The 25,815-nt window shown below is 40.3% G+C and overlaps 1 protein-coding gene across 4 annotated transcripts in view; it reads left to right on the plus strand.

Annotated features, from left to right (window-relative positions):
* The window catches only part of veph1 (ventricular zone expressed PH domain-containing 1), a 90,448-nt gene that overhangs the window by 32,002 nt on the left and 32,631 nt on the right, over window positions 1-25,815 (plus strand). For 3 of the 4 annotated variants that reach the window (XM_030394889.1, XM_030394881.1, XM_030394897.1), the window contains 5 exons: window positions 9,655-9,818; window positions 10,979-11,188; window positions 18,779-18,999; window positions 20,933-21,166; window positions 24,026-24,402. In XM_030394889.1, coding sequence (XP_030250749.1) covers window positions 9,655-9,818; window positions 10,979-11,188; window positions 18,779-18,999; window positions 20,933-21,166; window positions 24,026-24,402 — 1,206 coding nt within the window. Of the gene's footprint in view, window positions 1-9,654; window positions 9,819-10,978; window positions 11,189-18,778; window positions 19,000-19,503; window positions 20,855-20,932; window positions 21,167-24,025; window positions 24,403-25,815 lie in introns of those variants that run through there. The other variant, XM_030394902.1, reaches the window with a different exon arrangement.

The following is a 25,815-nucleotide window of genomic DNA, read 5'->3' on the forward strand; positions in this document are numbered from 1 at the left end:
TCGTAATCAGATATAACTTCAGCTCCTGCGACTCGGAGAGAAACAGAGAAAGGGAGAGGGGGGAGGAAGCATAGAACATAAACTTTCCTGATTTTTGCCCCATGCAGAGACGGTGTGTGTGAGGGTATGTGTGTGTGTGTGTGTGTGTGTGTGTTTGTGTGTGTGTGTGTGTGTGTGGGTGTGTGTGTGTGTGTGTTTGAGCCTGTGTACGTTTGTGCATACGTTGAGGGAAGTTTGAATAGATCCCAGACATCGGGGGCTTCTAAAAGGGTTTATTGTTCTCCTGCTTCCCTCTGTTTATTTATTTATTTGTCAGCCTTGCCATGTGTGGTTGTGCGCAGTTGTGTGTATAGACTGTATGTGTTGAGTGTGTTGTGTGTATGCGTTTGTTTGTGTGTATTTTCAGGGGGATGGAAATAATGACTTCCTCATGAGATTTAAGGATTCTCCCGTTCTCCCACTCTCACCCGTCTACCCCTCCCTCAGTCTCTCCGCCTGTGTCTCTTTCATTGTGTTTTCTGTTTTCTCTCTCTGAAATACCTACTGATACACACACTTGTTCTCTTGTTATCTGGGTGGAACAGCCTTTTCATTCAGACAGCTGCACATAGAGAGACAGAGTGGGAGAGGTTTGAGAAAAAAGAGAAAAGTGGTAAAACTGATTCAGAAGGACAAAATATTGCTTTAACCTGTCCCCAGTTTGTTAAAGCTTTATGTGTTATCTTTTCTATATGACAAGGTTGAATTTACCACCATCTTTTGCAACACTTCATTAGGTGTGTAGGTGCCCATTAGACAACACATATTTTGATACTTTCCGCTGCTGTCTAGCAGGTTTTTGTCAGTAAAAAGTCGAAGTTCTGGAAGACATGTCTTTTTATGTTTCCTTCAGCAGCCACAGTGATTTGTTTGGGATTCATTCAATTAATGACTTATTCGCGTAAGGGCTGACTGCCGACAGAAGCTGAGAAGATAAAGATAAAAGCACAACCACCAAGCATTTAAAAGCCATCATGACTATCTAAAAGAAAACGAGGGAAAGGCCTCAAACATGACACTACAGCACCTAGAAATCTTGTTTTTGCTGACTTCTGGTGTTGTAACTTGTAATCGAGCCAGGCAGGAAGTTTGTATGTGTTCGCACGTGTTATGTATTCATATGCCATCAACCTGCCAGGGACAACTGTCATTGTCTGGAGTAGCGGTTGTGTTATTTTGTTATGACTTGTTTGTGCTTATGTGTTGTGTTTTTTTTTTTTTTTTAATGCCATTAACCCGTCAGGGACAGCAGAACAGCATTGTGTATCTGGTCAGTTTTCAAAATAAGATAATACCCCAACTTGGGTATGTACAGCACAGCAAAGAGGGAAATATTAACAATAAACACATAAAACAGCCAAATAATGAAACGATTTCTCTACATAGCTCATACTCAACCACAGTAGAAGCACAACAATTCAAATAGTCCGAAATTACGAAATAAACACCATCAGAGCAAGTCGACTATATGTGGCTGGCATGATAGTCCTCCATTGAAACACTCCCAGTGGGGTCTTAGACCACTTGGACGACTAAACAAAATCAAGTTGTACACACCAGGTAAAAGAGCGTGCCCAGTGGAATCAAGAGGCTCGGCTTTGTAATGACACTAAAAATGGGTAACAAGCTCCTGACAAAAAAATCTGTCCCACATTATAAAAAGTTGATTACAGAAATTTTATGTCCAAATCTTTTGCAATAAAGGAATAATCAGGATACATAAAATGAAATATCGAACATTTGTACTTCTTTGGATTCGTGAGATACAGTAGTTGGGTATTTTAGAAAAATGAAAGCCTCAGTTTCCCCAGTTTATGTCATCATTTTGCCTTTTGGAACCATTTTTGTGAAGAATTGTGATAGAGATGCGTACAACAAGGTCAGTACACTACGACCTATATCACTGTTGGGTGTTCAAATCAGTACAACAGACGTAACAGTTTCAGCTGTTTTCAGTTCTTGTATTAAGTTCTATCACAATGGTCAACTTGTTTTTTTTTAGCCCTCGGGTCCCCACTGACAACAATAAGAATAATTTCCTGGAAACACTATACCCACACTGTTGGGCCATTATCTTCCATTGCCACAATTGGAAAAATAAAAGTTGAGAAATCGTTAAATTGAGTGCAAGAGAGGACAGACGTGGCTCTTAACTTAAAACACAGAAACACAGCAGTGACAATCTGATGAAAGCCTGTATGTCAATTGATACCACATTGAGGTCTGTAGATCATCATCAGATCATCGACTGATTTTGGGAAAGAAGTCAGTGAACAATCTTGAGCTGTGTAAGGAAACACAACATTTTCTCATTTTGGCCATGTTGTGACAAAGTATGACTATGACAAAAAGTTGAGAAACATGCTGCCTCTAAAGTTTAAAACAACTTTGTGTCGTGAAGAGCTAAACTAGACTTGGAGCTGCATTTATGCTGAAAAAATGGTGGGCATGTGGGCAATGTGTTGTGGAAAAAGATTTTTAACTGGCTAAATTTAATATATGCTATTCAATAAAAGTAAAAAAAAAAAAAGATTTTAAACAGAGTGGACCCATACCTGTATGAAGGTTTGAAATTAAGAATGGTATAATGCCTTATCATAGGAAGAGGCAGACAGATATCAGACACCTAAAGATGATGATTGAAAATGACACAACACATCTGGGTACATACACATTATTTGTGTGTATGTGTGTAGTGTAAATGCTTCCATGTTTTGCTTAATGGTCACAACCTGAGGTAGGAATTAAGCCACCTGGAAAAACATCATACGAGTTCCTCTGACAGACCAGTAAAGAAATTACTTCAATGTGTGTGTATGGACAATATGCAGGTTATACGTTGTGTCTATCTATCTAATAAGAAGGGAAGTTTTGTTAATTAAAACACTTCAAGGAAGACAACCGGTTTTGAACGGTCTCAAGTCCCAGTGGTAAGGGGAAACACATATCAATGAAGGGACAGCCTTTGACACAACACCAGAGTGCTCTCCATCGAGTGAATGGCCGTCCATTTCCTCTTGTTTTACCTCAGTTTCTATCAACACTCCTTCTTCTCCTTATTTGCCTCCTCCGTCAGCAGCGTTCTTTTTTCTTCCGGTGTAGAGTTTCCACAGTTATTCCAGTTGTACCGCTGTTACCTGGGGAGAGCGACTGGGGAAAACAATGCCTCTTCTGGTGCATGTAAAGGATCTTGAAAGTCCTGACAACAGAAATTCCTCTATCCCTCAGAAAACACTGAAACGCTGCATCAGAAGTCCTTTAATCCTACTTCAACAACCAGTTTGGCACGTAAGAACTGATTTAGAGCAGCTGGTCTGTTGTTGTTAGCGCCGCTAGCTCAGGCATGTGCAAGCCGACCAGTCAAAGCTGACTCGGTAATCAGGAGGGGGGATCTTAAAGAGACAGGAGCTAAAACAGAGCGTTTCAGACAGAGGGGGAATACAGAGCTGTAGCACTGGACAGTATGAGAAAACTGATGTGTATTCAGAGCATTAAAGCATGTAAACATATTCTAGTAATAATCCAATATAAAATGATGAAGCTGAAAAGAAGCATGGTGTGTCTCCTCTCAGTCCGCAGTGATTCCTTTCTTATAACAGTAAAAGCGAATTCTCCTGTACGTAACTCAGGCCTTCTCGGTGTTAAAACATACATTCAGTTTTAAAAAATGCTTCTGAGTCACTTTTGGACTCATGTCCTGCTTTGCTTATTTAAGTATGACTTATTGAACTGACTTTACACCAGGAATCTTCATATCATGTGACATCAAGCATGCCAATGTGATGGCTACACCTCCAGCTGCGCGTAATTTCTGCTGAATCCGCAGTTAGTGGAAGTAATGCTGAGTAATGGACCTGTCTTTGACTCATCACAGTCTGAAAATGTCACTCTGAGTTCTTTAGTAATTACATGGGTTGAAAAGGAAGTTCGTGTCAGAGTGGAGGGGACATTTTGTCTTCCACAGACAGAGAGACTGTGGGTGAAGTTATGTAGGTGAAAGGGGAGGACGGTCATTGAGTTTAAACTTTGCCCAAGAGACTGTCTGTGATGTTTATAGATATAGATCTGTATGAAGTGAACATCTGGCCTGCTGTTATGGTCTTCACTTTATGATTTAGAAGTAAAACACTTTTATGCATTTAGGATTCTGAGTCATGTGTACACGTGATGAAAATCCTTAGTCTTTCTTCGAGCTCTGGTGACTGGATCCCCTCCGGCTTGGCAGTAAGGGTTTCATATGGTCCTGAATACTTTAAATCATTCGCACTGTGTTGCAGAGGGGTGGTGGGGGGTTCAGTCATGAAGCAAAAATGCACAGAATCCCAAAGATATGGGCTCCCTGGGAGAGGTTTGACTCCTGTCTCTCACATTTTGATTTGACAGTTCTCCCTGCCCTCGCCCACCTGAGCTTGTTGTTGCTGCATGATATATGACTTTCGGGAGATGTGTACACGAAATGAACATTGGAAGCTACAGAGAACACGTTTAAGTCGTAAAAATATACAGACACATCCCTCTGGATATCTTTTGTGCTGATCTGTGCATTCTTGTCTTGTATAACCTCCATTGCTCAAGAGTTTAGGATTCAGGGGTGTCTTTTGGCTGTACACTGTTGGATATGAATAGATGTGAACATGTGAAATGTCCACAATAAATAGATTAGATGGACGGCCATGAAATTTGGTACAGATGTTCATGTTTCCTATTCAATAAATCCAAATAACTTTTGGGTTCCCACACTACCAAAGCTAGCCCTCAATCAAAAATAATTAATCAAATAATTACATTTATGTCCAAATGCCTGATGACATCCCTGTCAGCTTAGCAAATGTTAGCATGCTAACACAAAACAAAGATGGTGGATGGTGTCCACATAATTTCTAGTGTACCTAACTCCTATTCAGTTTGTTTAGGCATAAAAAAACAATCAGTGAACAAAGATATTAATATGACTTCCCCAAAACTACATAGTGCGCCTTTAACATCAGCATGTTAGCATTGTCGTTATGAGTATGTAAACATGCTTGTGTTAGAGTTTAGTTCAAATCAAGCTCTCTCAGTGCAGCTATCATGGCTGTTACCTTGTTCAAAAATGTTTTGTTATCTTAATATTTTAGAAATTATGTCAATGTAATCTGTAGTCTTTACTTTTGTGATTTTGTTGATCTGTGACATTTGTAGGATGTCTGTCTGCCCTAAGAGAAAGACTCTCCTCTGCAGACTAAGACTCATGAAAATGCAGCTGCATGCCCTTGGTACTTGTGATGGACATTTTTCATGAATTGCTGATTTTTTAAGGACTGAGCGATGAGCTGATAAAATAGATTATAGATTATTTGATGATGAAAGTAATCATTAGTTGGCCCTGGTCTGAGAATGACTAATTGCTCCATAGCTACCACAACAAACATCTTGAGCATGCTCAGCCTAGCAGAAAAGACAACCAATTAATGAATTTGGATGCTGTTGTTCTTATTCTTCGCCTTTGTAAATATTCCATTGAATTTTCAAGAACCCTTTTCAAATCCATATGAAATAGAGTTTTACAGAAGTTTGGAACTTTTTCTGCTCTTCTGTATGCAATCAGGGTTTCCTCTGAGCAACTTTAAGGGCTGAAATGTCTTTACATAAAGGTCCAGTGTGTAGGATTCAGGTGGGGTCTATCGGCAGACATATAATATTCATTGTTGGGTTTTCATTAGTGTATAATCACCTTAAACTAAGAATCATTGTGTTTTCCTTACCTTAGAACCTTAAAGCTTTTTGTATCTGCAGAAGGAGCGGGTCCACCATGTTGTACTGGCATGTTGGTATACACAAACAAAACAATCACAGTCTCTCTTGTGTGTTTTTCGCGGCCACACCACCAGATGTTATTGAATCCTACAGATTTTGCCTTTAACATGTTAAAAATGAAATATGTATATGCAGTTAATAACTTTGATTTGGATACACTGGTCCCAGCGCCGTTAGTGATACCTTCACTTTATGGTTTTGTCATTGCTGTGGGTTGTAATAGCTTCTTACCAAAGCCACGTCTGCAGTACAGCAAAGGAAATTATTTTTCTCATGACTCAGACTGTTTAAGTGTCCTCTTAGGGGCTTTATGGAAGTATTTTGCACAGACATTTTAATATATTCGGGACACAGAAAGAATAGCCAAAAGCTGTATTGGAGTCATTTTTTTATTCAGAGTTATGTAAGTGTCTCTCCAGAATTGGTAATTATTTTTTTGTAACTCACCTTGGGATTCTAATGTGACATTTGGGAAACAGCACTGCAAAGAGAGAAAGCCATCACTTCCTCTCCTGCCTCTTCACATAAACCTAACAATAGTGTAACAGATCAGTTAGGTCTCTGTTTTCTTGGAAAAATATCTGAGGAGAAAAATGTTGCCTTTGTGTGCTAGAGAACCAAAGGTCATTACGGGAGGTTTTTAGTGAGATTTGTAAGTCATGATGAGGAGTAGGCTGTATGCTGGAATGAAGGTATGAAGGTCAGATAATGCACACATGCACAGCTGTAGGACGACACAGTGGAAGTCAAAGTGCTTTCACAAAATAAAATGTGCGTCAATTAGTACTTATTTAATCTTCAAAAAGAGTACATCCAGTCCAGCCAGGCTGCATGTCACATGTACTCCGTGTGTGTTTAGATCAGCTCTATAAATCCTCCTCGGTGTGTTTCAGTACAGACTCTCATCGCCTCCTACCTTTTAACATTCCTCTGAACAGGCCTGTAAATGCAGCAACCTTAACTTTATGGTTATTACGAGCTCTCTCCCTCTTTCTGTACATGTACCGCAACTGTCTCTTTTTATGGTGATTTGTGTCGTGCTTGATGTTGTACAGTACGATCTATGATTAAAGTAAGGGACATAAAAATAACCACTGGTCATCTTCTAGATATTTATGTGCACTCTTCTTTGCCTCCTCCTCCTCCTACACAGAACAGAACAGTACAGAACAGTCAGTCCTCCCTGTTGATCAGTACCAGTCATCTGTTCTAACATTAGGCCTGTGGTTAAAGTGATTTATAGCTGTGGATCACCTGTTAAGTAAAACCTCTGTTTTAGGCTCCTGCCTATATGACAAAAGTTCCCCATATTATAGACCAGATGTTCATGCATACAGTATATACTGTTAATGTGATAAAAACTGATACACATTGTAATTTTGTTTATGTTGTTGCCTAAATTGAAATTTGTTGATTCGCTGACTTTTCTTGTAGCGCCGCTCTGAGCTTTACATTTGTGGTTTTGAGTGAAATGCTTGAACAACCACTGGATGGATTGTCAAGACATTTGGTTCAGACATTCGTGGATGTCTGAACCAGGAATCATCTTTAATCATTGCTTAAAGAGTAACTTCACTAGTTTTACACATCAATGTGTGTCAACAGGTCTTTGGGAGTACTACTCCATACAATTTAAGAAAAAGTAGTATAAATCCTTTTGTGGCACACTTGTGTAGAAGCTCTGTGTGATCGTTTAGATTGCCACCAGTGATGCCATTCAAGTTGCATTGTGGGTAATGTAGGCACCAGTTTTTGAAAGACAGTCCATTGTAGTGTTGTCATAATATCACTTTTTGAAGTTTTTGGTTCATGAACAACTGCCTACAGAGCTAACCCATCAGCCTCAGTTGTACTTAAAGACTAGCAAATGTTTTTTTGCTAACATGTGACATTATACCTGCTATATGTTGGCATCTTGACATTTTATTGTTGATAGACTATATGGCAAGAATGAATAGTTCTAATATAGAAGAATAATGTTTCTTTTTGTGGGGTAAAAAAATATAATTTTGATTAATATCAATCCGATATCTGCTTCTGTTAGCTCTTGCAGCACATGTCAGCATTCCACCATGAATAAATAAAGTTTATCCAGGATAATCTAATTAAATCATCACATGGGACTCAATCTGAAACCTGAATTCAAGCTGAAATGGGTTGATCTCACAGTGAAGCCGTTTGTTATATTACAAATGAAGGTTTGATTTCTTCATCTGTTAAATTTAATCAGTTTATTTGTTTTAGATTTCTGACCTCATCGGACTATGTTGACTCAGTGTTTCAACTTTTTCTGCAGATACTGTAAACTTGATAGACTTGAAGACTATCCGATTATATCCACAACAATCAACACCGCACACAAATTATCCTTTGTTAGTGTGGTTAAACACTGAATTTACAATATTTTCTTAAACATTAAAGGGACAATATCTTCTGCTTGTCAGTTCACTGTAGGACACAAAAGCCATTGTTTGAAATCTTGAAATGTCACCAATAATGAAGCTACCATTTGGAAACAAGAGACTTTGTTCTGAACTGTGAATGATTTAAAGATGTTGCATATGTGAGTCAGTGGCTGTTGGGTAATGCCGTGGGTTGATTCTGCTTGTGCGTCAACTCTGACTTTCTTTTTTCCTGCATCAGCATCATTGAAGCAATATTGACAACAAATGGGGAAATTGATCTGAACACAGATGTTGCATCATGACTGGGGGTCATGTCTGCTTTATGAGAAAAATAACAATTGCAGGAAATATGCATTATGTTGATGAACAGCTGCACCACAAACAGCTCAAAGGAAAATTCTTGAGTGTTCTCATAACTTTGGCCGTCAGTTATTTTAGTAACTTGACCCTTGCAGATGCAGTCTAATACAAGTCCTGCAATAAGTACTTTATCTGGCAAGTCTGAGATGCTGTTGAATTTTATTGCATCATATAAAGTGTAGTTTACCCCGTTGACTGTATAAAATATGGATGGAGCTTCTGTTTTCAAGAAGAATCTGATCGTACAGTATATGATTATGACAAAATGACCCAATTCTCACTTGATTAATTACCTCAGTAAACAGTTTCCTATCGCTTTTTGGTCTTAATTGCTAGTTTAAGTCTCCTTTAATACACAGTGATGTTCATTTTGTAGATTGTGGTCCCATTTTGAGTAAAACAGATGATAAGGGAGGGTACAGCTTTTGGGTGTGGCTACCTTGTGATTGACAACTTGGCAACCAAGATGGCGATGGCCGTATTGCCATACTCAAGGCTTCAAAACGGTAGCCCACAGACCATTGGGTGATGTAAGGGGGGGTTTTTCACTTGGTGAACCCTCATTACTATAGATGGGGTGGACAAAATAATGGAAACACCTTTCCATATAATGCTGTACAGTTCAACGGCACCACAAACTGTGGCCTCAGATACGATCATAAAGTTGAGTCAACACCTCAGTAACAATAAAAACTGATCATTATGTCCTTGATGAGGGGGGAATTCATCGCAGTGCTATTGCATTAGACTGCAGTAGGTTTAACTAGCTGTACCTGATGAATTAGCAACTGAGTGTACCAAAGATGAAGTTTATAACAAATAGAGTAGAGAGAATATATTAAAAAAAAAAGTGGTCTTCCTTTGACAAGGGAGAAAGATTGGAAAAGACAGTAGACTTCACATTTGTCACCACTGTTAACACTTACTACTGATCTTCAACACCATGGTTCTTGTCAAGTTTGTATTTTAAATGTGTTGATTGTACAGTTTTGAATTTTTGCTGCGTGGCTGACCACATATTGAAACTATCTCTGTCTCTCTTTCTCTCTGACAGGTAACCACATGCTGTTACGGGTGTTGCCCTCGGTCTACCCCAGACAGCCAGACACCATCCACTGTCACCTGGGCAACCTCACTGCCATGATGTCACAGCTGGAGTCCCCGGAGCAGCAACACCTGATCAGACTCATTCAGATGGTGGCAGAGCAGCATCCACTTGTTAGTTGTTTGAGTTGATTTTTATGTGAGAACTAAAACACAGTGTACCGTGGGAAGATAAAACTATTCACTGTCCCATCCGCACACTGTTATTTTGTGTGACCACATGAGCCTGAGTGAATTATCCCACTGCCACTTTCTCACAAATCTGAATGCAATTTATATTTCGTCACATATTTCAAAAACTTTTTGTTGGCATCTTAGTCAGTCTTAGATTAACTGTTTCAAGAAGCATAGAAACAACGAATTAAACACAATTTATTAAAAATAATGATGAGGGAGTAATAGCAGACAGTTTGGTTATCTGAAAAAAAAGCACCATCAAACTAAATCAGAACTGCGTGTCTATGGCATGATTTATATTCATCAACAATGTAGGGCTTCTCTCTTGCCAATGAGTCGAGCTTAATCAGACATTTACCGTTCAAATTTGTTTGATCCTGTAAAGATCTCATCACGGAATGTAATAAAAATTACTCTGGAACGTAGCTAGAAGTGAGGAATTGGAGCACATCTCTCAGTAGGAATTCCCTTAATCCTGCATATTTCGGTGCAGAGCAGCTGATGTTCAAGATTAGGGGAAAGTACAGCATACCAACAAACAGAGCACATGCTGGTAAAACATGGATAGTCTCACTCACATGTGACGCACTAGAACCACAAAACCAGCCATCTGGAGTTATTCTGATCCCCACCCCCCGTACGGACACACAAAATACTTCTGTTGTGATTGTGGCTACATTCATCACAATAGTTAGATCCACTTACTGGAAGAGATGTGGTACTATTGAAAAGATTTTATGGAACTTTGAAATTGCATAATATCAACATCTTCTCTCTGAGGAACAGATATTTTTTAAATTAACAAGATTGTTCAGAACAAGTGACTCATAAAATAGCAGCAGGAAGGCTTTGTTAGATTGATCCAGTCCAGATCTAGTCCAGTCCAGTGGGACCAGTCCAGATAATGAGGCGGAAGAGGTTTCAAGCTTTTCTTTCTCATTAGTTTCCAGTCGGTTTATCTCACTACAGGGTCAATCCTCTAACCTGCAGTCTTTGTTAAAGACACTTCAAGCCTCTATTCCAATGACTGGTTGGTTTGTTCTCAAAACTAAGTAACTTTCTATCCTCTCAACCTGTGTTTCTTCTCACCTGGACAGATGTTGAGCCCTCAGGTGCCCACACTAGTCAGTTACCTAGGAGACCAGTCCCTAACTGAGGCCCTGCTGGTCGCCCTGGTGGACGTGTCACAGGCCAGCCCTTCCTCACTGGTCAGCTTCCTGCCAGCGCTGAGGATTGTGGGACAACAGTGTCCTGCTCTCCTGGGTCACATGGCCGAAATCCATGGTGCTGTGGGGATCATCAGTGAGGTACAGATGCACATGAATTAATACGTTTGTATTCATCTGCAGCAGTGATTTATAGTTCGTACAGAAAGTGGAAGTGTGTGTTTCAGGATTAGTTCGGACTGAAGAGAGGGGGAACATAATTTTACCATAAAAGCACAATCAGTGCTTAAGGGTTTTCTACAAAAAACAATTTCATAACTTTTTTCACTGACTTGGGTGAAACTGGAAAATATAGATAAAGATTTATAGAGTTTCTGATGGCAGCTTTGCCACTAAAGTAACTGCCAACTGCTGCTAAATGCATCCACCCTTAACTTTGTCAGCTGAAACCCAAACCCAGCAGGTAAATATCTTCTGTACTGTATTCCTTGTTGGCCTTCACTGTCTCACAGGCTGTAGTGTTCCTTCCTGGTCCGGCCATCTTCACTGTTTCGAGACGTGTTCGGACTGCTAGCTCCATGGCGGGTTGTGTAATGCACATTCAACACTACTGGCTACAGTAGATGCCAATTAATTAAAAAACATACAACATTTGTATCACAAGTGAGCTTTAGAGGTGCTGGTGAAGGCTAGCCACTTCAAAGTCAAGCCATGCCCTTCAAGAAAAACGTTCGAGTAATTGGTTATATAAAGTTTGAAGGAAATAACAAAGAAGTGGAATTCCTTGAAATCGTATTGGGTCTTACTTTAAGCATTTTGACAAGAATACAAACAAACAAACAAAATAAGAAAAATTGAAAATCATAGGTGGTATCTGTTGCCCTTCGTTAGCCAATGTCTGTATTGTGGTGCATTGGCTGTTCGTAGTAAACGGAGTCAGATAAACACATTCATGTAAAAATGGCATTGTCTTGACATTATTGTACTCCTTATGTCTGCTTGGCAGTCGGTATTCACACACACACACAAACACACACACACACACACACACACACACACACACACACTGAAACATGCAGGAGTGATTATTTTAATGAGTATGGAGAATTTGGCTGCACTCTCACATGACTTGTTCTCTGTTGTCCTGCCAAGCATAAAACACACACTCTCACACCGGACAGGCCGGGCAGATCCGAAGTTGTGACTGCTGTCTGACACCAAAATCAGTGTTCGTCTGTCCTAAACAAACACGTACCGGCTCCTCAGAGAGCTCTGTCTCTCTGCAGCTGAATAGAAATGAATACAAACAACAAACTGCAGTGCCCGTGGGGGGAAAAAATGGAATATGAAGGAACAATTAAGTAGCAGAAATGGAAAATCAGCTTTATACCGAAGGAGGGAATTTGTTCTCAGAAAGGGACAATTTCAACTGAACCGCAACTGGATCGTCCAAACTTCCTGTCTAGTGTGTGTAAGTATTTGATTCAGCAGATTTCTAAAAATACATCTGCTCAAACTATAACTAATGCTTCTAATAACATAGGGTTTTGGAAGCCTTACAATATCAAAATTTGTTTCGGCGAAATTGGTCCCATTAGCCCCATTTTGGCCAACCTGTGGGTTAAACACTGGGCTGCCCTGCAGACTTGGCTGCTCGTTTGCCCCTAATAGCACTTCTTTTTTGTAAAAAGTGGTGTTTTAGCCATTAGCTGACTGTGGACCCCCTCCCTGGAGACCCTCTACAAAAACACTTAAGCTGCTGATTGCAGGTTAAATAGCCTAGCAACTGGCGCAAACTGCAAGGTGGCGTCGCTGCTGACTGATGGGTTGGAAAGGGAAGGAATCACACACACATGCACACATTTGAGGGTCAGTCATTAAGACTTGTTTTATCAGCTGTCTGACTCCTTTGGTGATCCCGTTTCATGTAGCCCTGTAATCAGGTCACGACTATGGTGAAAATTGTTAAAACATACCTGCCAAACATCATCATGTTCACATTGTTATTGTGGGGATGCTAGCATGCTAATGTTAGCTTTATCTCTCTTTTATTTCAGTGCAGCCTCACAGAGCCGCTGGCGTGGCTGTAGACTGTTAGGCCTTGTTCAGACTGCCGGCTTCTTCAGATTTATTTTAGAAAGTCCAGAACACAACAAAACCGCATGAAATGCAGTTTTTGTGGATTGGATCTAAGCCACTTTTGGAGGAGGTTTGAAAAGTGATTCCAATCAGATTCAGATGTGTATCATCTTAAATCAGATTTTAAAGTGTCTTTTGTTGTTTTAAGTGCTGTATCGTAGGCAGCTGGACTTGTTTCAGCTTCTTGAAGACGTTTCACCTCTCATCCAAAGGGCTTCTTCAGTTCTAAGTAACTGGAGGGGAGTTGCAGGTAAGCTCTGTATGGGAGTGTCCTTACAGACTCATTAAGAACGCATGTGAGCTCTGATTTTACAGGGTCGTTAGGGACACTTATGGGTCACACCCCTCCAGTAAGTCAGAACTGAAGGAGCCTCTGTTTTCATAACATAATGAGTATATGTTGTAATTAACGTATCTGGCAAGTCAGCAAGTTACTTTACTGAACTGGGCACACATAAATACCGGATTTAAATGTTGGTTTCACCTATGGGCGTATGCGATCTTAGCCAAGGCAGACCACAAATAGGAATTGAAAACACCTCGGAAGATGCAAGCCGCTCTCCTATAAAAAGTTGAATATACTTTTGTGATTCCCACACATACGGTTTGAATATTGAGTCAGAATGTGCAAAGTGCAGAGGTCCATTTGGGGCCTGCCTGACATATGGGTATGTAGTGCATGAGATAATTGCATGAACTTGTGTTGTGAACACGTAGTGAGTAATATGTGATTGTCCCTGCAACAGTGTGTAATGATAGGTAGGATGACGTCACACACTAGTCCGTGTGTAATGTGTGTGTGTGTGCGCATCGTGAAGACGGTGATAGCAGGACAGGGTGAGGGTTCCCACTGTTTTCCTCTGGGTCCATTTAAGGCAGTTTAACATCAATTTGGGGAAATTAACCAAAGGGGAAAATATGGAACGACTGTCTACAGAAGATACACACACACACACACACACACACACACACACACACACACACACACACACACACAGATAGAGACATACACATAGAGACCACAGAGCTGGAAACCATAATCAAGCTCTCTATTACTCCAGGGCAACCTTTCCTCCAAAAGCTCCCTTCCTCCTGAGTCTTTTCGTTGGAGAACCTGCCAACCCAGCTTTTGCACAAACACAAATACACACACACACACACGCACACACACACACAGTTGGTCAGACCTCAGTGTCCTGTCTTTCTTCACATTGGAACCATTTGGAAAATAACCCATGTTTTTCTGGGAAATGCCTCCACCGAGGCCTCCTGGTGATGGCAGTGGAGAGTACCTCCTGTGGGTTTGTGTTCGTGTCCTACACACACACACACACACACACACACACACACACACACACACACACACACGCACACCCACCCCACACACACACACACACGCGCTAGGATGCATTTGTACTTGATTGTGACCGGATTGCACAATAGTCTCTCTGGCTTCCTTTACCTCCTGAAGGGAGTTAGTCTATATTGTGTTTCTGGACTCACTGCTTGTTAGATCAGCATATATCACAATGTTTATTAAAATACCGGGGAATGAAACCCCAATAATGCTGTCCGATCCAGCGGTCCTGTAGTAAATCCTAGCTTTGAGAAACTAAAATAATTTTGATTCGGTGTTGACGCTGCTCAGAAATGTGTTAATGTTATGGTTATTTTAATGCTTTACTTTTGGTTAACCTTGTGTGTTATACCTCATTTGTCTTTCTTAAACATTGTGCTCCTTTTTCTGTGTTTACTTCAGTGTTGTAACAGGTCACTCAGTTTTTCTTTAAATGTTATCAGCCAGAATGAAGGTTAGATGGTTGCACTGTTACCGTGTACCCTCTTCTTATTGAGTGATTTAATTTAATTCAATGCAATTTAATTTAGTTTAATAATTATTTTAGAAATGGAGCAGCGGTTGTCAGTCCATGGTCATGATTATTAACCAGTATTTTGTGAAATACTGACTCCTTTTAACCTCTTCTGGGCTATAAAACTTTTTCAGATAAGAAATTTAAGAAGGTAAGAATAACTCATAAAAATGTTTAAGCGTCGACAAGTGGGCCCAAAGTTTGCTTTGTTTTTTCGAGTGTCACGAGCCAAAAAGGTTGGAAATTACTTGCACAGACACAGAACATGTTATGCAGTCTTGATTTATAAAGTGATCGCTGAAAGCTCCAGGAATAACACTCAGTGCAAAAATGGAGTATTAAGAAAGTCCTTTTAGGCCAGTGTTGCCACTCGTCAGCCGTCTTGGCTCTTATTTAGGAGCTAATAAGACCAGGTAACCTAAATGAATTGGGAGAGAGACAGAACTTATGATAAAACTTGCATGTACGGAGTCACAAGTCAAATCTGATCTGAAAAAGTTAAGTGACTTTGCTCCAAAATCAGCTTTAAAACACTTTTTTATCATTTCACATATGTCCTAAAACCGCCGTCTCTACCATTAAGGACCTTTTTACCTATGTTTTAGGTGGTTTGTCTCCTCTCCCATATCATCTTTAGTTTTATTTTGGTTAAACCTCATACTGTACGGTTGATTTTCGTACAGAGGGAATACTTCCAGTGACTCTGCTGAAAGTCCTCACACTTATTCTGTTCAGATTTCAAAGGTGAAATCATCTCTCCTGTGATATATAGCCTACTCATTTTCACAAATAATTAATGCGCTCTGGGAAGGAAAGCACACATTCATGCACACAGCAGTATCTCCATGGGGCTTGTTAGAGACCGGGGTTAGTTGTTATGTGCCAGACTGCAGCTCTGAAGGAAGCAGAGCGACCAGTGTGCTGTTGGACAATCAGGGGAAACGAAGAAAGCCGGCAGGTCAGCGAGCAGAGAGGGGATCTGGCCTTTTTCCTGGACCTGCTACTTGGCTATCAGTGTTGTGGTGTTACCTTACCGGATTGATGGAAGTGAATATGCCAAGTGTGTGTATGTTTGTGTAGTTGCGCACGGATGAGGCAGAAAGATCGTATCTGTCCTGTTACTTTGGAGGAATATCTGTTAATCTGCTTGAATAACATTAACAGTCATAATTAAATACAAAAGATCTCAGCCTTTCTTTAAACCTTCTGTTATTTTCCTCTTTTTGCAGGGTTTTCCAAAAGAATTTGGTCATGAGTTAAACCAGTGATGTGTTCATGGCATCAAATCGAGGCCAAGCGCCTTTTCCAGACAATTAAACACAATCTGTCGTGTTTGATGATTAAGGAGGGCGTCATACGACCGGGCAGGCTTTTAATAGTTTTACTGTAAAATGTCTTATTAACAAACATGATGCAAATTCATGCCCATGCTGTAATGTTTGGATGTTTTGTAGCAAGTCCTTAAAAAGTAAAAAATCATCTCGACTATAAAAAGCCGCCACAGCCTTTGTACCTGCAGTCTGGACTCCAGGCACGCTCCTGTTTCTCGACCTCTTAAACTCCTAAATACCTTCTTGGCATGTTGTAACAGTATAAAGTCGAGTTCTACCTTTTCTGGTAGTTACAGCGTCCACGTATAATTTTGGCATCCTACAGAGAGTGCTTGTGAAACGTGCCCAAACTGTGTAGTAAGCGCATTCTTCTCTCCTCGTTACAAGGTGAGCGCGAGCTCCGTAAACACAGGTTGGCTCTGTCCGTCTTTCTGTCCCTCCGTCAGTCAATCATTTGTCTCTCTCAGAAGAGGACAGGGATGTTTTAAGTTTAGTTTTTTTCAGTCCAAGCAGTGTAAGGTTTTATAAGCCTTTAGTGTTTGTTTCTTGTTTTTTAAATCCTGGTTTTGTTTTCGGACGAACAGTTGGGGGTTTTGTTGGCTTTGGTTTGGCTTAAAAACGCAGCAAGAGAGCTGTTACTAAATCATGTCACCTTAGTTCATCTGTTATCACAGTGACTTAAGTGTTGACTGGTTTGCAGCACTTCAAAATGTCTGTTTTTTGTTAAAGGTTAAATGTGAGATTCTGAGCTGTTATAGCTGCTACAGTTATGTAGCAGCTATAACAGCTTGTTGCTTCATGAAGAAATGTCTGTGTGTGTGTGTGTTTTAATCTGTGTTCTTTGTTTTGGTAGCAGGACAGCTGTGTTTGCAAAAGGGCATGCGTGTTAGGGTTTGCTGATAATAACTGGCATTCTGATATTTTTAAATCTCGGTTGTGTGCTTGAGTCATACTTAGCAAAAGTTATGGAACTGATCCAGTAGATGGCCTCAGGCAGAAGTTGTCATCCTGCGTGTGTGACAACATTATGGTAACAGTTCCGACAGAGATTGACTTATTCTTTAAATAATAACTTCCTTCACGTAACCGGATGCACAAGTCTCATTCAGGGAGACGTCTCGCTCTGAAATCTCGCGAGGTGAGTTGTTACAGTTGTTGCCTCAACTGAATTGTCAAAATTTTAGTGAAATATTCAGCCACGGCTTTGAGACATTTCTGCTGCTTTTCTAGATAAACTCCTGTTTCCACCTTCATCTTCATGCAACAATTTACATCTCACAGGATATCAGATTGAGGCTTGTTTTTCTGGTGACAAAAAGGATCTTATTATTTAACGAAAAGGTCTATCTCTGTAGATAAACTTACCGTGACAACCTCAGCCAGTCAGTAGCAATAATCAAGCACTTGTAGTGGATGTAACTTTGACTGTGCAGTTGCCCTGTAGGATTACATTACAGCCACTGCAACTGTGTTGTCTGGGCCCGTTTATTACAAGAACCTTAATATGAAGCATGATGGAAAGGTTGTCATATTGCAGCTACACAGTTGACTAAAGTAGGTTTCATTTGAGGTGAGAAATATTCTTTGCATTAACAGATTGTTGATTCAATTTTACAGTAATTTCGACAGTATGAATTTATTAGCAGTGTGTGTCCAGATGCTGCGCTCTCTCTCTTCTTTTTCTTTTTTCTTTTTGTACTTTATTGAGTTAACAAGGCCAACTTTTGTTTTGGTCTTAGATGCAACTGATTTTTTTCCTTTGGCATTGAATGATGTGTAAACAATGGATAAGGGGTCCAAAGTGGGTTACGGATTAAACCTTGCAGTTTTAATTAGTGACCATAGGAGAGCAGATACTGCATTTGTGGGGCTTTATTGATTATTATTTTGCATATCTCGAGAAAGGGTACTAATGAACCTTCCTTTGAGAATACAACAGATACGCATTACAGAGGGTTTAAGTATTATTATGTCAAAGATGAGCTGGCTGTATATGCTATGGATACAGTTTACCTAGAGAGCAGGCAGAGAATGATGAAATGTGTTGTTACAAAGGCCTAGAGAGTGAAAGTAAAGCCAGTTTAGAGAAGAAGACGTTTATATTTTCTCAGTTGCTGAGAGCCAACTAAAAAGCTAATGTGTCAGAATAAATAAAATACACTCCTGATTCACCAAAACACACACGCAGGGAACAAAACTTTCAACACAACACTGGCCTCATTTTCAGTGAGTTTAAGAAACCAATTCCAACATTAGAAATAAACAAACTGGATGTTTTGTGTGCAGTAAAATGGCCACTTCTTGTCTTTCTTTCTCTCTTTTCTTGTTTTTCTGTTTAGTTTAGCAACACCAGATATCATTTTAACATCTCGCCTCTCTGTTTTTTCCAGGCTCATGCTCACAGCTCGTTGGTCTACCTGGTGTCCCTTCTGGGCAGCATGGAGCACAGCTTTCACCACACGCTGCTGCTGGAGATCAGAGCTCTGACCGATCGTTACCCATCTATACTGGGAGGCTGTGGGAAAGACATCTACAGGATAAGCAACTCGTTTACTGCTATAGCCAGACTGCTGGGGAGGAGACTGGAGGAGAGCACGGCCATACACTGCAGGTTAGAGACAGATTTACAGGGACTGACAGGATGTGTTTTAATCCTATTCTGACTTACTCTTGTGTATGTAAACAACTATACAAATTATTCATGCAGATTAGTGCAGTGCCTGTTGAAAACATGATATTCGAACAGATAATCTGGTAACGTGAGGGTTTACAGATCCAGTCTTAAACCCCCTGAACTTCTCAGAGTCCCTGAGACTGCCCTGACATTATCAAACACGTTTGATATTTATGATTTAATATCTGAATGATTACATGCTTTCAGAGCTGAACCACAACAACCAATGAGAGAGGTATCCTAGAGGAACTGTTAATGCTGCCAAGCAACAATAACATTTTATCCCTTGAGGCTAACATCAGCTAGCATAAAACTGTTGACATAAACTTCAAATCTCACCTCCAGTTTTAACTGAAGAATAGCAAACCAGTGATGACTGCGTCTCCCCAATCATTTAATCTTCTGCTTTTCTTTTTGTCTTTCTGCAATGCGTTACTACAGCATGTTGTTGCAACATGCTTACCTCCATTTTGTTTATGTCTGTTTCCCCATGAGAAAATGTGAGAGGGATCGCACATGAGCCCAGCTTCAGTCGGCAGAGCCATGAAGCCAGAGCACGTAGACTACAATACTGAACGTTTAGCATGTCTAAACTGGACCAAATCTCACACTGCTCTACCTTTGGTCCTCAGCAATGAATCTGTGTGAAGTAGATTGGATGAATGCTTCTCAAGATATACAGATAACTTACAGGCAGACAGACAGAGATTACATTCGTTTTAGTTAGATTAGATACACCCACAAGCTCTCAAGAATCTACAACATAATAATATACATTGATACAATTATTGTCACATATGCTGTGTGTATGTATACATTTTGACATGTTGGGTGATATGCCTATTTTCTTTTTGCTTTTGTTAATAAATGACAAAGCATAAAGAATATATACATATACTATAGTTGTAAACAAAATAATTGAGAATAAATTAAATCAATATTGAGGAGTTTCGCCTGCACAAATACATGTTAGCCCACAGATCCAACTGATTTGTGGTTCTAAAACCTAATAAATGTGGATTTGTAAGAACATACTGTTCTTATTAAACCCCACTCAAATATTTTTCTTTTACAATCTTTATGTCCAAGTTTGTCCTTCAATGACTTCTTTCATATAATTGCTATATTTTAAGGCTAGCAGTTCTTCAGAACGCAGTATGTGAGGACAGCGTGTGCTTATGTGTGTGCGTGTGTGCATATTTTTGCATGTTGATGTGCATGAGTTGACTGGGATTCATCTGGCTGCAGTATGGGAATGACACACACAGCTTTCTCCGAAATCAGAACATCGTGTGCCGGATTGGAGGCTTCCAGAGGCTTTGCTTGGGGTCTTCTGGAAGAAAGATTGAGTGAAGGAGAGATCGAGAGAGGCAGGGTGGTTTAGCAGGGGGTGAGGCAGAAGAAAATCAACAATGGGGTAGTTGAAAGTCCTCTTTCAGCTAAACAAATGGACTGTTTAAAGAAGTTATGAAGGCCACTTGTTGAAAAAGAAGTATGGACAAATAAAGGGAGAGGGAGCGAGGGAGGGAGGGAATAATTAGTTTGAGTTAGAGAGAAAAAGAGAGGAGACAGGCACCATAGTGAGGGACAAAGAAAAACAAAGCCAAAGTGAGAAGGAGGGGGACAGACGGGGTGAGAGACTCAGAGATAGAGCCAGTAATTGTGAGAAAGTGAGAATTACAGGAAAGCTCGCCAGAAAGGGAGGGAGGGAGGGGGAGGCAACTGAAATCCATCCAAATATGTCTATCCAGCTTCATCTCACGTGCCCAACACCTGCAATTCAACCCTTTGCCCCCCCCCCCCCCCCCCGTGTGTGTGTGTGTGTGTGTGTGTGTGTGTGTGTGTGTGTGTGTGTGTGTGTGTTTTACAGGGTGGCCGAGGCATGTCCGCCGTCTCCCTGTGCATCTCATCCAGGAGGGGGAGGAGGAGTAGGGGGAGATGAAAGGTCAGAGCAGCGGCTGCAGGTGAAGATCCAGGCCTTTGAGGAGAAAATGGGGGAAGAGGTGGGTGAGGTGGAGGTGGAGGAAGACTCTCCTGCTCCCCAGCGACGCTACAGCCTGAGCCAAGCTGTCAGGGAGGAGAGGCGAGAGATGAGATTCAACAGGTCTGTTCATGTGTGGCTTTTCATAGGACTCTGCTGAGTAAGACATTGTTTTCATGAATAATCAGCTGTTATCACTGTCACTGTGGAGCCTGCTGTGTTTGATTGATCTCCAGTCAATTTAGGAAGAGATGTTTCGAGCCAAGTTGAAATAAGTCGTCTGTGGGATTCCTATTTAAATAATGTATAGCATACGGTACATCATCTTTAGAGAGACTGTGTGCAAATGTAAGCACGAGGCACAGCAGCTTACTTTCATTGAGTATTTACATCCAGTTAGATCTGATGTTAACAGCTGTTATGTGTTATTTTCAAAATCCTTAAGGTTTCACACACACAGCTGCTTTGTACAGTAAAATAGTTTGGAGTAAAGCAGCTGCCCTCATGATAAATCCTGAGCTCAGTCAGAGCTGTCTAAAAATATTTATTTCAGAAGATAAAAGTTTAATTCTGTTTCCTCTGGAGAAATTCTTCTGTCCTGTCAAGTGTATAACTTCAACTTTTAGTTTTACTGCTTAACCCATTTGTGCCCAGATTTTTTCCAGATTTATAAGGCATATCATTTTATCAGTTGAGTCCCTCTGAATCATGTTATGTATTTATTTTTTCCATTTTGTACTTAGTTTTGAAGAAAATAGCATTTTTATGACTGGCAATAAATGTTGCCAGTGGGCACACAGCTTGTCACTAGGTCAAATGTCACGTAATAATAACATAGAAATAATAACAACAATAATAATAATAATGATAATAATAATAATAATAATAATAATAATAATAATAATAATAATAATAATAATAATATAGTAATAACAGAATAATAATATAGTCATAATGAATAATAACAAAAAGATGGAGGGGGTGGGGGGTGTAAAACTAAAAATATATATATAAAACTGTACATGGATACCAATGGATATTACCATCCCAGGAAGGTAGCTAATGATCATGGTTCAAACCTTGGTTCCCCCTGTATAAAATTCAAAACAAACAATTTGAACTAGTTTCTTTATTTAAAATAACCTTTTTATCAGATATACATCTCAGCAGTGGCGTGCACAGACTTTTCAAAGGGCAGGGGCGAAAATACAGCGCGATCTCGCCACTGAAGAGGGCACTTTAGCGTGCGTTTTGGCTCCCAAGAGGGCACTTTTGCCCGCATTCTTACCACCCAAGAGGGCAGTTTATCACGTTTTAACCAGCCAAGGGGGCAGTTTATTGTGTTTTGCCAAGCAAGAGGACACTTTAGCATGCGTTTTGGCTCCCAAGAGGACACTTTAGTGCTTGTTTTTGCTCCCAAGAGGGCAGTTTAGCGCACATTTTTGCCACCTAAGAGGGCAGTTTATCATGTTTAAACCAGCCAAGGTGGCAGTTTAGTGTGTTTTGCCAAGCAAGAGGGCACTTTAGCATGCGTTTTGGCTCCCAAGAGGTCACTTTAGTGCTCGTTTTGGCTCCCAAGAGGGCACTTTAGCGTGCGTTTTGGCTCCCAAAAGGGCACTTTAGCACGCGTTTTTCAACAATTGGGCCACAAGGGGGTGGCGACCGCCTAAAAATCCTATAGACACAGGCCTTGAATACCTGTAAATTTATTTAGCTTGGAAGAGTATTCCAAGAGGACTAAAATGAGCCGTTGTACATCATTCTTCAATTTGAAATAAGTTAATTATGAGCAATCCTACAGACAGTGTTTTCCTTTAGTTAGCGACAAGCTATGTGCCCACTGGCAACTTTTGTTGCCACTCACAGAAATAAGCCCATGAACAAAAAAATATTCATCCCAGGTAAAATTTTTTGGGGGAGGGTTACTCTAGAGGCTTAAATGATTAAATAATTATAAACATGTTTGGGGGGAAAATCATAAGAAATTTATGAAAATTGCCTCTTTCCAGGAGGATTTGCATCAACCATGTCTTCAGTCAGAAGTAGCAGGAAGCAGATGATGTCATGTGATAGGAAGCACTTGGAAACAATTTTTTATAAAACAAAACTTTTGTCTAAGTTGTCTACTAGCATATAAGTGGAAAAAGTTGCATAAGTACCTTTGAGATTTTTTATTATGAGTGGAAAATGACAGTGATACACTTCGGCAACAATTGTTGCCAGTGGGGCAAAACGGGTTAAGCGCATCAAGATATTTGCTGCAGTGACATTACTACGTTTGTTTCATTGTACTGAAATCAGCCTCGTAAATCATAAAAGCAGAGTGTATTTGCACTGAGAACAGGCCCGTGTTAGGTGTATCTTGTCAACTGAATAATGAATCCTTTGAATAGCAGGAATAATACTGCGGCATTGACTTTACACCACCTTCTTGTTGTCTACGGCACAGTCACTTTCAGAAACTAGCCATGACTCTGTGCTGTGCACGTCTTTGCGCCGGCAGTAAAATAGACTAGATTGACTTGTTTTAGGTCTGTTAGCATGTGAGACTCAGTATTACTTTACAAGGTACATCAGACATTTGTGAAACAAATTCAGCTGGCATGCATAATCCTTTCACTGTAATTCATAGCTGACATAAAGTTGGCTACAGGCTGCAGTTTTCTTACAATGAAAAAGATACTAAAGACGGACAGCGATTACAAAAGATTAGTATCTTTAACAAACTCATACTTATTCCCACACTTCTCCTGTCATGAACTGAAATTCATTTTGTCCTTGTGTTTTTCTCTAAGTTGTTGCAAAATCACTGTGAACAATGTCCCGTTGAAGATTTTTGCTTCAGTGGTTCGCCCACAGAATCCTGGAATTAAACCAAACCCTGGACAATTTGCTACATGGTGTCAAAAACAGGAAGCAGCCAAAGTTTTAATCTATGATTTTGCAGCACTTTGACTGTTTTTATTTCCTGGTCTCTCTAAGGTCAAAGAGCCTGGCCCTCCACGCTGTGCGCTCGCGCTCCATCAACTCGGACAATGGGGAGGACGGTGAGGGGTTGGAGCCGAGCCCAGACAACATCTTCTCCAACACCTTGGCGAATTCACACTCAGAAAACCAGGAAGCACCTCCCGCTGAGAGGAAACTGACGGCTGACAGCTCCATGCCCGTCACTCCTGCCCTGAACAGAGGGGTCAAAGAGGCTGACAGAGGTGACAGCAGGGAGACGGATGGACAGAAGGAGGAGCAGGAGGAAGCCGATAGACTCTTTATTCATTTAAGAGATAACATGGAGATGATCAGAGACTTCTGTAAAGACATGATGCAGCAGATCCCCACACCAGAGCACTGTGTGATAGAAGGTAATGTCAATATGAAACACAGAAGTGAGTCTAATGGATTATAAAAGAGTACACAAAGAGAGAGTTTGTGTAACCTGAATGAGATCACAGTTAGACGTGCTAAGTCTCTTTGAACACATATCCTTGAATGAATGCAGATTAAAAAAACAAGCTGATAACGGTGCCGGTGGGTTCCATGCAAACCTCAGTGCCCTAGATGAAAGTCCTGTGCTTAACCCATTCATCCACTACAACTCAGCCCCTATGAAACGTTCGATTCCTACGCAAGGGTTAGTATATATACTGTAGCCTCCATTAAAAAAAAAAGAAGAAGAATGAATAATTTGCTGACCATTGTAGATTTTAGCACACTTTACTCAAACCGGTGTACTGTCAGTTTTCAGATTTGGCTCTTTGGTGATTATTTGCAACAGCATGTGTAGGATAATGTCAAGCCCCCAGGAATAAACTGTATCAGTAAATACATTATAGTCTGATGAATTTACGGATCTTTACATGGGATTATGGGATTGGAAAGCGTTCACAGACCTGTCCATACGTTCAGCTACAGACTCCACTGAGCTCTTAATCTGGACTGAAAGATTGAGAGTTTGGTGACTTGAGCCAAACTCTGTGGGGGAAAATGTCACGGAGCTAATTTGTTAATGGAAATATTAATCAAGGTATAGAGACAGAGAATTGTTTTGAGGTGGGCCGGGCCATTGTATTCTGTTACATTTATACAACATGGCCATGTTAAAGTGGAAACAGATGAATGTTATGCATACATAGTAGTATGCATAAAGTACATAATTACATGTGTGTACAGTGTTTTGTGTGTGTGTAGAGTTGTGTCCGTATGCACTGACGAGAAAGAGGGGGTCAGGCAGTTCATGAAATGAGAAACCTCTTACGTCTCCAAACTAATCTAATCCACTTTCTGAAACGTTGTAATCCACTTTCACATTTCCCCTCTCGTTCTCCTCATGTTCAGGGTTTTGATATTTTATTTTCATACAGGTCTTGTGATCCCTGCTTATATTCCATGTCTCAATCCGATTTGCTTCACTTGAATCAAGACCTCATTGCCATCTTTCAGCAGGGCCTGTATCACCTTTTCCATATTGAATCAGATTTGTTTAACTTTATCTTGCTCTGTCCCGAAATGATGATTCTTAACTTAATGTGACATAAATCATACAGCTAAGTTCAACCAATATATGTATACAGTAAAACATGCCGAAATGCATCGCATTTTACAAAACACATTCGCACAAGAACTGTTGGAGCTCACACATGTGAAGTGTGTGTGCAGACATCCACACACACAAAATTCAACACATCACTTCACACTTACGTACATAAATATGCAACTAGACGGTACAATCCTGTCTGTACTCATTTGTTTGAGCCATCTGCAGCAGTGAACCCCAC

Source organism: Sparus aurata, chromosome 2 (assembly GCF_900880675.1).
Source record: "Sparus aurata chromosome 2, fSpaAur1.1, whole genome shotgun sequence".
Taxonomy (NCBI): domain Eukaryota; kingdom Metazoa; phylum Chordata; class Actinopteri; order Spariformes; family Sparidae; genus Sparus; species Sparus aurata.